The sequence below is a fragment of the Nycticebus coucang genome, chromosome 18 (genome assembly GCF_027406575.1).
Source record: "Nycticebus coucang isolate mNycCou1 chromosome 18, mNycCou1.pri, whole genome shotgun sequence".
Classification (NCBI taxonomy): Eukaryota; Metazoa; Chordata; class Mammalia; order Primates; family Lorisidae; genus Nycticebus; species Nycticebus coucang.
Genome location: NC_069797.1, coordinates 29,925,765 through 29,942,442, shown reverse-complemented (window position 1 = coordinate 29,942,442; position 16,678 = coordinate 29,925,765). Strand labels below are relative to the sequence as shown.

At 40.9% G+C, this 16,678-nt stretch overlaps 1 protein-coding gene across 7 annotated transcripts in view; it reads left to right on the top strand.

The window, feature by feature from the left end:
- Positions 1-16,678, top strand: part of VPS53 (VPS53 subunit of GARP complex) — a 204,325-nt gene that overhangs the window by 112,863 nt on the left and 74,784 nt on the right. For all 7 annotated transcript variants that reach the window (XM_053568540.1, XM_053568542.1, XM_053568545.1 and 4 more), the window contains one exon: positions 5,580-5,674. In XM_053568540.1, coding sequence (XP_053424515.1) covers positions 5,580-5,674 — 95 coding nt within the window. The remainder of the gene's footprint in view (positions 1-5,579; positions 5,675-16,678) is intronic.

Sequence of the window (16,678 nt, the reverse complement as noted above, 5' to 3'; positions counted from 1 at the left end):
CAGTTTACCCCTGGCTGTTGAAAAGGGAGAGTGAGCTTGAAAAGAGGCATTTATTTAATAGTTTACAAGTGGGCCTGAACAATCAGTTGCCAACGTATTCCCAGTGATAACAAATGACATCTGAAAGGGGACTGAGGGTGCTCCAAGTGCAAAAGAAAGAGAAGAAATAAGGAATTTCTGGTTTAAAAATGCACCCTTCTGGTGATCCAAGCAGTTAGATTTAATCTGTTTACATTGGATAGCAATAAAAGGAAATAGTACCAGCTGCAGACCTCCTTACTGTGACAGCAGTAACCTTTTATTAGTCCATCAAACTGCAGGAGGAAATAGCTTAAACAGCTGCAGCTTTTGGACAGAATTCACGCACTCAGAAATCCAGCCCAAGTGCTACTGCTAAATGACTTAGTATAGTTTTTAAGCTGAGAATCAACCCTTTGGGGAGCCAGATAGTGCAAAGGGAGACACCACGTTTGAGCTGAAATTCCAGCACCTCCTATCTAAACGTGAGCACATTCACCAAGCAGACAGGCAGGAGGCGGCCCTGTAGGCAGCGGGGAGAGAGGAAAGGGAACTTCATTCAGCAAACCCTCCACAAGAGGAGCTGGGTGCCGTGGTGACAGGGTCCAGTGTCCCTTCTCACTGCAGAAGAGCACCTTCGTGGGCAGAAGCAGGGTGGGATGCCAGCACTATCTGGTCAGGACCTACCTGTGGCAGACTGATGAAGATGAGTTTGTGGGAATATCATGTAGCCATCTTTGATCACTTAGAATCTCAAGGAGCTCTTCTAGACTTATAGAGACATACATTTTTTTTTTCTTTTTGAGACAGAGTCTCACTATGTCACCCTTGGTAGAGTGCTATGGCGTCACAGCTCACAGCAACCTACAACTCTTGGGCTTAAGCGATTCTCTTGCCTCAGCCTCCCAAGTAGCTGGGACTACAGGTGCCTGCCACAATGCCCAGCTATTTTTGTTGTTGTTGCAGTTGTCGTTGTTGTTTAGTAGGTGTGGCTCAGGCTCGAACCTGCCAACCTCGTCATTGTACGTGGCCAGCGCCCTGCTCACTGAGCTACAGGGACTAAGCCAAACATAGAGTTTTTTTTTAATCATATATCACTTTTGTGCATACATAAGGAAATGATAAGCAAAATAAATAGATTAAGATATTCCTAAAACTTCTTCACATGCAGGGCCCACTTTTTCTGAACCGCCTGTTTTTTTTTGTTTTTTTTTTTAGCTTTTTGAGAAAACTTTTACCATTTATTCTTACAGGGACACTAAACAAAACCAAACACATTTCAAACCCATTTTTGCTTACTAGTCTGCCTCTTCTGTGCAATAGAAAGTTGGTCCTTGAAAGCAGAGACCCTAATATTTTGAAGTTATTATAGACTCCTAAATTGCAAACATATTACAGAGAAGTCCAGGGCACCCATCTGCCAGCTTTCCCCAGGGGTAACAGCCAACATGACTATGGTACATTATCAAAACCAGGAAATGGGCTGGGTGCAGTGGCTGACGCCTGTAATCCTAGCACTCTGGGAGGCAGAGGCAGGAGGATCCCTTGAGCTTAGGAGTTCGAGACAAGCCTGAGCAAGAATGAGACCCTGTCTCTACTAAAAATAGAAAAATTAGCCAGGTACTGTGGCAGGTGCCTATAATCGCAGCTTCCCAGGAGGCTGAGGCAGGAGAATTGCTTGCACCCAAGAGTTTGAAGTTACTGTGAGCTATGACGTCACGACACTCTCCCCAGGGTGACAAGGTGACTCTGTCTCAAACCAAAACTCAATAAGGAAATGGATCCAAGAAGTCGACCCAAACTCTTGCTTTACTCAGGTTTGGTGTCTGTGTTTTACACGAGTGTCATCCTCCGGGCCGTGCAGCGTTAGTGAGGTGCCATTGTTGTAGGGTGCTCTGTGCTGTCTCTGGGATGTCCTAGCAGGCCACTGGTACCCATTCCCTAAGACTTTTTATTGTTATTCTTTCCTTTTTAAGAAATAATGTCAAATGTAGAGAAGAGTTGTGGGACTATTACAAGGAACTCCCAAATGCCTTTCCCCCGATCCAGTAAATTGTTGCATTTTGCTGCACACTCGATCATTTCCTCCCCGTACCTCCCACCACTTTCTAAACAACTTGTAAATTATAGGCATATGCGCTTTCCTAAAAGGACATTCACTTACCACAAATTGAAATCAGAAAATTTACCATCAATACAATATAGTGTTTAAATCTTTTAATGTAGTCATAATAAAGTGATAGAATATTGTCATCAATAAGTGGGAAAGTACATGTAAATTAGTGAGTCAATAAAGCTAAACAAAAAGTATACATGGTGTTTTTTTTTTAACATGTTGGTTTTTATTATTTATTTATTTATTTTTGAGACAGTCTCACTATGTCACCCTCGGTAGAGTGCCATGGCGTCACAACTCACAGCAACCTCCAACTCTTGGGCTTAAGTGATTCTCTTGCCTCAGCCTCCCAGGTGACTGGAACTACAGGCACCCACCACAATGCCCGGCTATTCTTTTGTTGCAGTTGTCATTGTTGTTTAGCTGGCCCGGGCCAGGTTTGAAACCGCCAACCATGGTGCATGTGGCTGGTGCTATAACCACTGTGCTACGGGCGCCGAGCCAACATGTTGATTTTTAAATGAAAACATTCTATATTATATAAACTTCCACTTAAAATTACCGGAAGTTATCTACAGCATATGCATATTTTCTTCAAAGAAAGAAAAAAATGAATAATTATAATACTAGTGATGATTGTATTTTAATTAGCAAAAAGATATGAGTATAGTGTATTTTTTAATTCTGAAATCAGGATATCTTGGTGCCCATTGCTCAGTGGTTAGGGCACTGGCCACATACACCGAGGCTGGAAGGTTCCCATCCAGCCTGGAAGGTTCCCATTCAGCCTGGTACTGCTAAACAACAATGACAACTGCAACAAAAAATAGCCAGGCATTGTGGCGGGTACCTGTAGTCCCAGCTACTTGGGAGGCTGAGGCAAGAGAATCGCTTAAGCCCAAGAGTTTGAGGTTGCTGTGAACTGTGACGCCACAGCACTCTACCGAAGGCTGCATAGTGAGACTCTGTCTCAAAGAAAAAAAGTCAATGAAATAAAATACAGTCAGTATATGTAGTCTTACAAAGATAGACAAATTAAATCACATATTCCTATTCATTTAACAGATTGCCTTATTGAAAAAAAATAAAATAATAAAAAATTGACTCTGACTTGGAAAAGATAGAACAAATGGGCAAGGACCAGCCCCCCTCACAACTCTCATAGCCAATCATGGATCCTCCATTTTAAACTAATGGAAGCATAGAAAAACTTCCAGAGCATCTATGCACTGAAGTGAAACTTTGGATCCAGCAAATTCAAACTCAGTGAACCAGTCTTGTGTTTTCTGAGACCCTATTGTAGCCTCAGCCTAAGGTCTGACTTTTGCAGTGGCTTCCAGATGATAAGAGCAAACAGACAGCCCAGGTTCTAGTTATTCTTAGGAAGCACCAGTGTTTCTAGAAACCTTGATAAAAAATTAAAAACACAAAGCTCTTAGAAAGTGAAAAGGGAAGAGAGCTAAGTAGAAGATTGAATGGGATATGACTAAAGCTGGCATTTTATTTTTGATGATCATTACCAGTTTATACAGTTTTGTTTTGTTTTTTTAGGTAGAGTCTCACTTTGTTGCCCTTGGTAGAGTGTTGTGGCGTCATAGCTCACAGCAACTTCAAATCTTGGGCTCAAGTGATCCTCTTGCCTTACCCAAGTAACTGGGACTACAGGCACCTGCCACAATGCCCACTATTTTTAAGGACAGGGTCTTGCTCTTGCTCAGTCTGGTCTTGAACCTGTGAGCTCAGGCAATCCACCTGCCTCGGCCTCCCAGAGTGCTAGGAGTACAGGCATGAGCTACCGCACCCGTTCTATAGATGTTTTAAACATTGCAGTGTTTTTTAAAAAGTATTTTTAAAGATCAGGAAAAGATCATTGTTTTTTTCTGTTTGTCACTGGGGCTTAGCTTTTCCAGTATATATTAAAAGATATGAGCAGTTCAAATGGGTAGAGTTTATGTTAAGTATTCTTACCATAAGTAATAATAATAATAACAGGGGTAGGAGGAAACGTTGGGAGGTGATGGTCCTGCTTATGGTCTTGATGGTGGTGATGGTTGTATCAGTGTATACTTCACCTCAAACTTATAGAGATGTATACATTAAATCTGTGCAGCTTTTTGTACATCAGTTGTACCACAATAAAAATTTTTTTAAAGATATGAGCAGTTCAATTCAACAGGTATGTTGAGGGTGACAATTTATACTCAAATTTTTCTCTGGTATCAACCCTCGTAGGGTGTCTTTGGTTCAGGGTCATTTTGTGGACCTTTGATGTTAAACAGAATTAACATATTTTAGGAGTAGAGAATGCTGTGTAGGAAGATCCTTGCCCATTTTTTAGATGTCTGAAAGGAATTAAGTGGCAAATATAGTTTTAACATGCTTGCCTGCCAAACAAGCTGTATACATTAATGGTTTCCAAGAAACATTCTGGGGACCAGTGCTGGTCTAGTGTTTTAGTGGTGTAAGGCAAAAAATAGGGTCTTATATGTCTACATCTGTCTCTATATCTGCTACAAGGTTATCAGCTATCCTTTCTTAGAAAAGCAGCCTTTATGTTGCTACTTTAGCCTTCTAAAATTTGGAAGTAAAAAAGTAATTTTTTAGGAACGTCTGGTAAGAATAGAAATTAGCAAAATAAATAGTTAGCAACCCTATTGGTTCCCTACCCTTCTTTTTTTTAACATTTATTTTTTGATAAGATCCTAAAGTCTTGTAACCATTGCAGGAAAATAATGATGTTTAAAAAGAGTGTAATTTAAGTAATAGAAAGCTTCTGCATATGCCTTTGAGCGCACTAATAATTATAGAAGCCTCTAAGTCTCCATTTCTCGAGGCATAAAAATAATAGTAATAACTGGATTTCTATGAGGAGCAGATGACATATGATTTAGTGTCAAAGTGCTTGGCCCATAATAACAATCAGTAAATGAAGGCTGTCAAAATTAGATCATTCTTTATAAACTCTAAAGAACTATACAAATATCAGTAACAATATAATATTGTAACATACAGTTATGATAACAGTTATTGTATAACTATACAATATCATAGCAATCAGTAAATGGAGGCTGTCAAAATTAGATCGTTCTTTATAAACTCTAAAGAACTATACAAATATCAGGTGCTATTATTAGCCGGAATTTAAATTTTTAAAACATCAGTCAGACGATGACTAGCTTCCAAGTTGAAAATGCATGTGTTATCAAAGTGGCAGTAAGTCTTTCACCACACAAACCAAGTAAGCGTTGCTGACAACGCTGGCTTCTTGTTCCTGGACAGAGGTGAATCACGATACAGGACTTAGTCCCACTTCAGTTACACTGAGTGCTTTCTTATCTAGCAGCTGAGAGTGAACTTTGAAGTAAGATCTTTTTTGAAATTGATTGAAAATTTGCAAAGATTGCTCAAGTATAAGGTTTCCTTTTTCTTTTCTTTTTCTTCACAGCCGAAGAAGCCTAAAGCCCCGGACAATCCATTTCATGGCATTGTTTCCAAGTGTTTTGAGCCTCATCTCTACGTGTATATTGAGTCCCAGGACAAGTGAGTGATGAACGTTTTGCTGTTCTCTGCCTGCATTTCTTGTGCCTCTGGCAGCTCCTTCCAGAGGATGAAGGGGGGACTTGCTATGCCTGTGACCCTCCCTGGAAACCCATTATAGATATTTTTATATCTTTTGATTGTTATCATTCTGTGAATCTCAGAGGCCTGTGTTTGATTCTAATAAGGTCCCAGATACCAGCATCCCCTTCCCATGTGGGTGCTGAGCCCATAACATCAGCCCACAAAGCTTTGTGTCAGGCTCTGGATATTGTGAGAAAGCCTAATCTCTAATATACATGTTTTCAAGTGTAGTTTAACTTTTCCTTTTGAAATAATTTAGGCTTACAAAAAAGTTGCAAAAGTTAGACAAAAAATTTTCATATACCCTTCCACAGAGAATGTTAACATCTTGTGGAACCACAGTTGTCAAAATCAGAAAGGTAACATTGTCTCTTTATGTCCTCTGCAATAATCATGTATTGACCTCCTTGTTCTCCTTTAATCCTGAATAGTTCCTCATCTTTTCTTTGTTTTTCATGACGTTGAGATTTTTCTTTTTCTTTTTTTTTTTTTGAGACAGAGTCTTACTTTGTCTCCCTCGGTAGACTGCTGTAGCATCATAGCTCACAGCAACCTCAAACTCTGGGGCTCCAGCGATTCTCTTGTCTCAGCCTCCCAAGTAACTGGAGCTACAGGGACCTGCCACAGCGCCTGGCTATTTTTTAGAGGTGGGGTCTTGCACTTGCTCAGGCTGGTCTTGAACCTGTGAGCTCAGGCAATCCACCTGCCTCAGCCTCCCAGAGTGCTAGGATTACAGGCGTGAACCACTGCACCCAGCCAGATTTTTTTTTTTTTTTTTATTTTTTGAGAGATAGGGTCTTTGTTTGAGTATAATAGCACAATCATACTTCACCATAGCCTCAAACTCCTGAGCTTGACTAATCCTCCTTCCTCAGCCTCCTGAGTAGCTAGGACTAGAGATGTATACCACCACACCACCTGGCTAATTTAAAAAAAAAAAATTATTTTTAGAGATAGGGTTTTGCCCAGGATGGTCTCAAACTCCCGGCCTTAAGTTATCCTCCTGCCTTAGCCTCCCAAAGTGCTGGGATTACAGACATGAGCCACTGTGCCCAGCAACCTTAATATTTTTAAAGAATGTTGACCAGCTTTTTTTTTTTTTTTTTTTGAGACAGAGTTTCACTGTGTTGCCTGGTAGAGTGCAGTGGCATCACAGCTCACAGCAACCTCCAACTCTTGGGCTTAAGCGATTCTTTTGTCTCAGCCTCCCAAGTAGCTGGGACTACAGGCACCGCCATAATGCCCGGCTGTTTTTTTGGTTGTAGATGTCATTGTTTGGCAGGCCCGGGCTGCATTTGAACCCACCAGCTCCGGTGTATGTGGCCGGCAACCTAGCTGCTGAGCTACAGTACCAAGCTATTTTGAACCCTCAATTTTGATTCATTTTTTTCTTGATTAAGTTCATTTTGGGGTTAGAATACCATAAAAGTGATACTGTATCCTTCTCAGTGCATTGTGTCAGGAACCACATCATGTCAATTTGTCCCAATGATGCTGATAACTTTGATTACGTGCTTAAGGTGTTGTCTGCCAGCTTCCTCCACTAGAAGTTACTATTTTTCTCTTTATAATTAATAAGTATCTTGTGGAGGGATACTTTCAGACTATGTAAACATCCTGTTGCTCATACCCTTTTGCCCACTCATTTTAGCATCTCGTTTTAGCATCTCATGATTCCTGCCTGAAGCAGTTATTTCTGTAATGTTTGCCAAATGTTGTCTGTTTCCACCATTCCTTCTACATTCATCAATTGGAATTCCACTGTAAGGAAATGTTATTCTTCTCTCCCAGTTGTTTGTTGGTGTATTAAATCAGTGTGGACTCATAGATTCTTATTTCATTTTATGGGTCATCCGTTTAATACAGTATATGCTTTTTTCACAAACTCCCAGCTTCCACAGGTTTTTACAAAGCAGCCCATCATAGCCACGTCTCTTCACAGCCACAGAGTGCGTTCATGTTTCGAGTCCTTTGTTTTTGTGAGGAGATCTTAGTGAAGAAAGAAGGCCCTTCCTTATTCCTCAGTCTTTGTCTACAATACCTGTTGAAGGCCCTCTCATGTTGGAAGGCAGATTTGGAAAGGTCGGGTTTCTGGAGCAGGCCAAGTGGACTGGAGACAGGCTGGGTTGGACTCTGGGAGGAGGGGCCCAAGAGTTTCAAGTGGCAGTGAGCTATGGTGATGCTACCCTACAAGACAGAGCAAGACCCTGTCTCCAAAACAACTTTTTTTTTAATCCCAGAAAATGGACTTATATAATAGTTTCTATATGATCAAATGCAACCCCTATCCCTACCCTGCAAAAGAGTTTGCCTTGTAAAGGCCCACTTGTCCCTCTCCCCTCAACCCACTGGCTGGTCAGACAGGCACACAGAATATCAGTGGTTATTATCACTGCTCAGTCCTTTAAGATACCCTGTCTTCTGCATTCAGAAAGTTTCCTCCCAGGAATTTAATACCGGATCCTTTCCCAAAATCTGCCTGGTGCAGGCCAGGCGTAGTGGCTCACGCCTGTAATCCTAGCACTCTGGGAGGCCAAGGCATGTGGATTGCTTGAACTCATGGGTTCGAGACCAGCTGAAGCAAGAGTCAGACTCTGTCTCTAAAAAATAGCAGGACATTGTGGTGGGTGCCTGTAGTCAGGCTGAGGGAAGAGAATCACTTGAGCCCAAGAATTTGAGGTTGCTATGAGCTATGATGCCATGGAACTCTACCAGGGGTGACAAAGTGAGACTCTGTCTCAAAAAAAAAAAAGTCTACCTGTTCTAAAGGTCATTTTTCTGAATTATCATACATGTAATTTTGGTATCCAATCTTTTCACGTGGCCTTGCTTTGTACATAGTATGCTCGTTGTTCATGGATACTTTGGGCAAAGAGCCAAACCTCCCTTCCTTAGGGACTCTCCATTTCTCCATGAAAAATGTAGTGCTGGCCACTCACCCGGCTGTTTGGCCCCCTAGGATGTTTCAATAGCACTAGGGAAGTAGGAGTAGCTACTCAAAGAATTGCAAAGGTTGTGCTGTTGTTGCTCCAGAATAAACAGCAAAAATTTGAAGAAGAAAATAGAGTTGAAAAACTCCATTTCCTCATCTGTCAAAAGAGAGAATGAGACAAAATAAAGTCTACAGCTGTAGTTGTTAACCTTTTAAAAGACATGGATCCTTTTAAGAACCTAATGAAGGCCATAGAAAGCCTTGTCAAAAAAAAAAAATTGGCCAGATGGTGACTCACACTGTAATCATAGCACTCTGGGAAGCTGAGGCAGGTGGATTGATTGATCTCAGGAGTTCAAGACCAGCCTGAGCAAGAGTGAGACCCATCTCCATTAAAAATAGAAAAACTAGGATGGTGAGAGCAAGATGGCAGCCGAGTAACAGCTTCCCTGCAACTGGGCACCATGAGTCTGGGGAGATAAGACTCTAGGCATCTCTGGCTGGTGGGATCTGCCTATAATCATCCCTTTGAGGACACAGGTAGTCAGCGAGAGACTTCTGGACCCCAAGAGAAGGACAAAAACAGTGGAAAACTGGCAAGTGGTTACATGTGTTCGATCGGTCTAATCCCACCTGCAGCTGTAAGTACAGCAGCAGTGAGACTGCAAACTGGAAAGGCCTTACCTGTGAACTGTTTTGGTGTTTTTGGACTTGGCACTCACTTGAACTGCTTTGGGGAGAGCTTGGGCAGGAGTGCGGAGAACTTTGGGTGTTGTCTAGGGCCCCAGACTGAACCACTGAGCCAGACGGAGCTAATAGCGTTTGGCTGTGGGCCGCAGGGAGCCATTGTGAGAGAACTGCCCAGGCAAGCTCTGCCCTCAGGGTTGGCAGAGCAAGGATCGGGTGGGAGCTAGTAACCTAGCGGACTGAGCAGCCTAAAAAGGCGGGGACTGAGCCACCTTACAGCCTTAACCCTCAGGGGCACACTGGGTAAGTGGATAGGCACTTCAGCAATGATCCCAGCAACAAGCACTTTCCTGCGAAAGCTTCTGCTTAGCCAAGTTTAGAAGTTCAAAGTACCTTTTAAGAGGGCTGAAGAGATATTTAGGGTCTCCACCCTGTGGGGTTTGAGAAATCAGCAGAGGACTCCAGACGTATCAGCATTGTAATTAACATCTCATACCCCAGAAGACCACCTGTTCCCCAGACAATATTCAACAAGATATATACACTGCTTTGTTTTGGGGTTTTTTTGTTGGTTTGTTTTTATTTGTGTTGTTGTTGTTGTTTTATTTTTTAATTTCAACCTTTTCCCTACAGATTTTTTTTCTTTCTTTTTCTTTCTCCATTTTTCTAGTTTAAATACAATTTCCCATTGCTGCCTTTTTCAATAATTAGAACTTCATTTTTGCTAGTGTTTCTACCCCAATTATTTGGTTTTTCACCCAATTTTATCCCGTAGAGTTTTCTGTTTGCTTGTTTTGGTATGATTTATAGCATTTTTGTCTTTCCTCTCTAGTTGGTGGAGATGGGGTACTGTGTCTGATCAGGTTAGCAAAGAGCTGCTGACCTCAAGGGAACCACCCAACCAGGTACCCCCAGAGGTTGGGTTTTTTTTTAAGGTTGTGTCAAAGTACCCTACTGTACACCTATATTGCTCTGTCTCCCTCTTTCTGTGCCTCTCTTCTTTTTGTCAATATTCCCTTTTACCCCCACTCCTTTCTCTATTTTCCTTTCTTTCTTTCTTTCTGTCTCTCTCTCTCTCTCTCTCTCTCTCTTTCTCTCTTTCTTTCATTCTCTTTCCTTTATCCTTTCTTGCTCTTCAACCTTCTCATCCTTCTGGTCCTGTACCAAAAGGACTCATCAAAACCCTAGTCCACAGGCACAGGAACTTAAAGAGCAAGAGGAAGTGAAAGGAAAATTAGGACAAGGAAACAGATAAAATAAATCACTCATGAGGAAGAATCAGCAGAAAACTCCAGGCAACATGAAGAACCAGTCCAGAGCAACCCCTCCAAGGGACCAGGAGGTAGCTACTGCAGAGGATTACACCTGTAAAGAAATGTTAGGAATGACAGAAAGGGAATTTAGAATGCACATGATGAAAACAATGAAGGAAACTGCTAATAAAGTGGAAAATAACCAAAAGGAAATCCAAAAACAGAATCAAATAAGAGATGAATGATATGAAGAATATAGAAAGGATATAGCAGAGCTGAAGGAACTGAAGCAGTCAATTAGGGAACTTAAAGATGCAATGGAAAGTATCAGCAACAAGTTAGGCCATGCAGAAGAAAGAATTTTAGAGGTAGAGGACAAAGTTCTTGAGATAACTCAGATAGTTAAAGAGGCAGAAAAGAAGAGAGAGAAAGCAGAACGTTCACTGACAGAATTATGGGACTTTATGAAGCGTTCCAACATACAAATTATAGGAATCCCAGAAAGGGAAGAAGAATGCCCCAGAGGAATGGAAGCCATACTAGAGAATTTTATAAATGAAAATTTCCCTGGGCGGCGCCTGTGGCTCAGTGAGGAGGGCGCCGGCCCCATATGCCGAGGGTGGCGGGTTCAAACCCAGCCCCGGCCAAACTGCAACCAAAAAATAGCCGGGTGTTGTGGCGGGCGCCTGTAGTCCCAGCTGCTCGGGAGGCTGAGGCAAGAGAATCGCCTAAGCCCAAGAGTTAGAGGTTGCTGTGAGCCGTGTGACACCACGGCACTCTACCCGAGGGCGGTACAGTGAGACTGTGTCTCTACAAAAAAAAAAAAGAAAAAAAAAGAAAATTTCCCAAATATCACCAAAGATCTGACACACTCCTTTCAGACGGATATCGGACCCCAGGTCACTTCAACTCTTAACAGAGCTTCTCCAAGACACATTGTGATAAACCTGTCCAAAGTCAAGACAAAATAAAAGATTCTTCAAGCTGCCAGGAGTAAGTGCCAGTTGACTTACAGGGGCAAATCTATCACAGTGACTGCAGACATCTCTAATGAAACTTTCCAAGCAAGAAGATAATGGTCATCTACCTTTAATCTACTTAAACAGAATAATTTCCAGCCCAGAATTCTATATCCTGCTAAGCTAAGCTTTAAAATTGATGGAAAAATCAAATCATTTACGGATATACAAACATTGAGGAAATTCGCCACAACAAGACCAGCTCTACAGGAAATTCTTCAACCTGTTCTACACACTGACCACCACAATGGATCAGCAGCAAAGTAAGAACTCAGAAATTAAAGGACAAAACCTAACTTCCACACTGATGCAAAAGATAAAACTAAGCAATGGACTCTCACAAAATAAGATGAATAGAATACTACCACACTTATCAATTATCTCAATAAATGTTAATGGCTTGAATTCCCCACTGAAGAGACATAGATTGGTTGACTGGATTAAAAAACACAAGCCATCCATTTGCTGTCTGCAGGAAACACACCTAGTTTCAAAAGACAAATTAAAACTCCGAGTCAAGGGTTGGAAGACAATTTTTCAGGCAAATGGAATTCAGAAGAAGAGAAGAGTTGCAATCTTATTTTCAGATACATGTGGATTTAAAACAACTAAAGTCAAAAAAGACAAAGGTGGTCACTTTATATTGGTCAAGGGAAAAATACAACAAGAAGATGTTTCAATTCTAAACATTTATGCACCCAATTTAAATGCTCCCAGATTCTTAAAACAGACCTTACTCCATCTGAGCAATATGATATCTGATAATGCCATAATAACAGGGGACTTTAACACTCCTCTTAAAAAGCTGGACAGATCCTCTAATCAGAAATTAAACAAAGATGTAAGAGATTTAAATGAGACCCTAGAACAACTGTGCTTGATAGACGTATATAGAACACTCCATCCCAAAGAAAAAGAACATACATTCTTCTCATCACCCCATGGAACATTCTCCAAAATTGATCATATCCTGGGACACAAAATAAATATCAACAGAATCAAAAGAATTGAAATTTTACCTTGTATCTTCTCAGACCATAAGGCACTAAAGGTGGAACACAACTCTAACAAAAACATTCGACCCCACACAAAGGCATGGAAATTAACCTTCTGTTGAATGACAGATGGGTGCAGAAGAAATAAAACAGGAAATCATTAAATTCCTTGAGCATAACAACAATGAAGACACAAGCTACCAAAACCTGTGGGATACTGCAAAAGTAGTTTTGAGAGGAAAATTTATTGCTTTAGATGCCTACATTTGAAAAACAGAAAGAGAGCCAATCAACAAACTCACAGGCCATCTTATGGAATTGGAAAAAGAAGAACAATCTAAGCCTAAACCCAGTAGAAGAAAAGAAATATCCAAAATCAAATCAGAGATTAATGAAATTGAAAACGAAAGAATCATTCAGAAAATTAATGAACAAGGAGTTGGTTTTTTGAAAAAATAAATAAAATAGATAAACTATTGGCCAGACTAACTAGAAATAGAAAACTAAAATCTCTAGTAACCTCAGTCAGAAATGATAAAGGGGAAATAACAACTGATCCCACAGAGATACAAGAGATCATCTCTGAATACTACCAGAAACTCTATGCCCAGAAATTTGACAATGTGAAGGAAATGGATCAATATTTGAAATCACACCCTCTCCCTAGAGTTAGCCAGGAAGAAATAGAGCTCCTGAACAGACCGATTTCAAGCACTGAGATCAAAGAAACAATAAAACATCTTCCAACCAAAAAATGCCCTTATCCAGATGGCTTCACACCGGAATTCTATCAAACCTTCAAGGAAGAGCTTATTCCTGTACTTCAGAAATTATTCCAAAAAATTGAGGAGGAAGGAATCTTCCCCAACACGTTCTATAAAGCAAACATCACCCTGATACCAAAACCAGGAAAAGACCCAACTAAAAAGGAGAATTTCAGACCAATTTCACTCATGAATATAGATGCAAAAATTCTCAACAAAATCCTAGCCAATCGATTACAGCTTATCATCAAAAAAGTCATACATCGTGATCAAGTAGGTTTCATCCCAGGGATGCAAGGCTGGTTTAACATATGCAAGTCCATAAACCTTATCCACCGTATCAACAGAGGCAAAATAAAGATCATATGATCCTCTCAATAGATGCAGGAAAAGCATTCAATAAAATCCAGCATCCTTTTCTAATTAGAACACTGAAGAGTATAGGCGTAGGTGGCACATTTCTGAAACTGATTGAAGCTATCTGTGACAAACCCACAGCTAATATTTTACTGAATGGAGTAAAACTGAAAGCTTTTCCTTTTAGAACTGGAATCAGACAAGGTTGTCCTCTGTCACCTTTACTATTCAACATAGTGCTGGAAGTTCTAGCCAATACAATTAGGCAAGACAAGGAAATAAAGGGAATCCAAATGGGAGCAGAGGAGGTCAAACTCTCCCTCTTTGCTGATGACATGATCTTATACTTAGAGAATCCCAAAGACTCAACCACAAGACTCCTGGAAGTCATCAAAAAATACAGTAATGTCTCAGGATATAAAATCAGTGTCCACAAGTCAGTAGCCTTTGTATATGCCAATAACAGTCAAGACGAGGAGCTAATTAAGGACACAACTCCCTTCACCATAGTTTCAAAGAAAATGAAATACCTAGGAATATACCTAACGAAAGAGGTATATTCTATAAAGACCTCTATAAAGAAAATTATGAAATCCTCAGAAAGGAAATAGCAGAGGATATTAACAAATGGAAGAACATTCTATGCTCATGGCTGGGAAGAATCAACATTGTTAAAATGTCTATACTTCCCAAAGCAATCTACCTATTCAATGCCATTCCTATTAAAATACCAACATCGTACTTTCAAGATTTGGAAAAAATGATTCTGTGTTTTGTCTGGAACCAGTAAAAACCCCATATAGCTAAGGCAGTTCTTAGTAATAAAAATAAACCTGGGGGCATCACTATGCCAGATTTTAGGCTGTACTACAAAGCCATAGTGGTCAAGACAGCATGGTACTGGCACAAAAATAGAGACAAAGACACTTGGAATCCAATAGAAAACCAGGAAATGAAACTAGTCTCTTACAACCACCTAATCTTTGATAAACCAAACAAGAACATCCCTTGGGGGAAAGACTCCCTATTCAACAAATGGTGTTGGGAGAACTGGATGTCCACATGTAAAAGACTGAAACTGGACACACACCTTTTCCTCACTCACAAAAATTGATTCAAGATGGATAAAGGACTTAAATTTAAGGCATGAAACAATAAAAATCCTCAAAGAAAGCATAGGAAAAACACTGGAAGATATTGGCCTGGAGAAAGACTCCATGAAGAAGACTGCCATGGCAATTACAACAACAAAAATAAACAAATGTGACTTAATTAAACTGAAAAGCTTCTGTACAGCTAAGGAGACAACCAAAGCAAATAGACAACCTACACAATGGGAAAGGATAATTGCATATTTTCAATCAGACAAAAGCTTGATAACTAGGATCTATAGAGAACTCAAATTAATCCACATGAAAAAAGACAACAATCCCATATATCAATAGGCAAGAGACATGAATAGAACCTTCTCTAAAGAAGACAGACGAATGGCTAACAAATATATGAAAAAATGTTCATCATCCCTATCAGAGAAATGCGAATCAAAACTACCCTGAGATACCATCTAACCCCAGCGAGAAGGGCCCACATCACAAAATCTCAACAATGCAGATGCTGGTGTGGATGTGGAGAGAAGGGAACACTTTTACACTGCTGGTGGGACTGCAAACCAGTTCAACCTTTTTGGAAGGAAATATGGAGAAACCTCAAAGCATTCTAGCTAGACCTCCCATTTGATCCTACAATCCCATTACTGGGCATCTACCCAGAAGGAAAAAAATCCTTTTATCATAAGGACACTTGTACTCGACTGTTTATTGCAGCTCAATTTACAATCGCCAAAATGTGGAAACAGCCTAAATGCCCACCAACCCAGGAATGGATTAACAAGCTGTGGTATATGTATACCATGGAATACTATTCAGCCATTAAAAAAAAAATGGAGACTTTACATCCTTTGTGCTAACCTGGATGGAAGTGGAAGACATTATTCTTAGTAAAGCATCACAAGAATGGAGAAGCATGAATCCTATGAACTCAATTTTGATATGAGGACAATTAATGACAATTAAGGTCATGGTGGGGGTGGGGGAAGGGGAGAGCAGAGAGAGGGAAGGAGGGAGGTGGGTCAGGCCTTGGAGTGTGTCACACCTTTTGGGGGCAAGACATGATTGCAAGAAGGCCTTTACCTAACAAATGCAATCAGTGTAACCTGGCTTTTTGTACCCTCAGTGAATCCCCAACAATAAAAAAAAAATAGAAAAACTAGCTGGGTGTTGTGGCAGGTGTCTGCAGTCTCAGCTACTCAGGAGGCTGAGGCTAGAGTATCACTTGAGCCCAAGAGTCTGAGGTTTCTGTGAGCTATGATGACGCCACTGCACTCTACCCAAAAAAAATTAAGGCTCTGCGCCTGTGGCTCAAGCGGCTAAGGTGCCAGCCACATACACCTGAACTGGCAGGTTCAAATCCAACCCGGGCTCGCCAAACAACGACAGCTGCAACCAAAAAATAGCCGGGGGTTGTGGCAGGCACCTGTAGTCCCAGCTGCTTGGGAGGCTGAGGCAGGAGAATAGCTTGAGCCCAGGAGTTTGAGGTTGCTGTGAGCTGTGATGCTACAGCACTCTACCCAGGGAACAGCTTATGGCTCTGTCTCAAAAAAAAAAAAATTAAAATCCACCTATACCCACAAGTGTTGAGTATAGTAATTGAGTATAGTAATTTCAGGGAGTTCTAGGAATCCCTTTTCTCTCTTCAGTCAAAAAATCCTAAGGCTGGGGATGGAAGTAAGGTAGAAACTGATTTTGTGCAATTTACTACTCTTGCTGTAGCTCTGACTCAGAAATCTGCACGGGAAGAAAATCTGAGACCATTCACAGTTTCCAAGATGACAGAGGCCCAACACGATGTAGTGGAAAG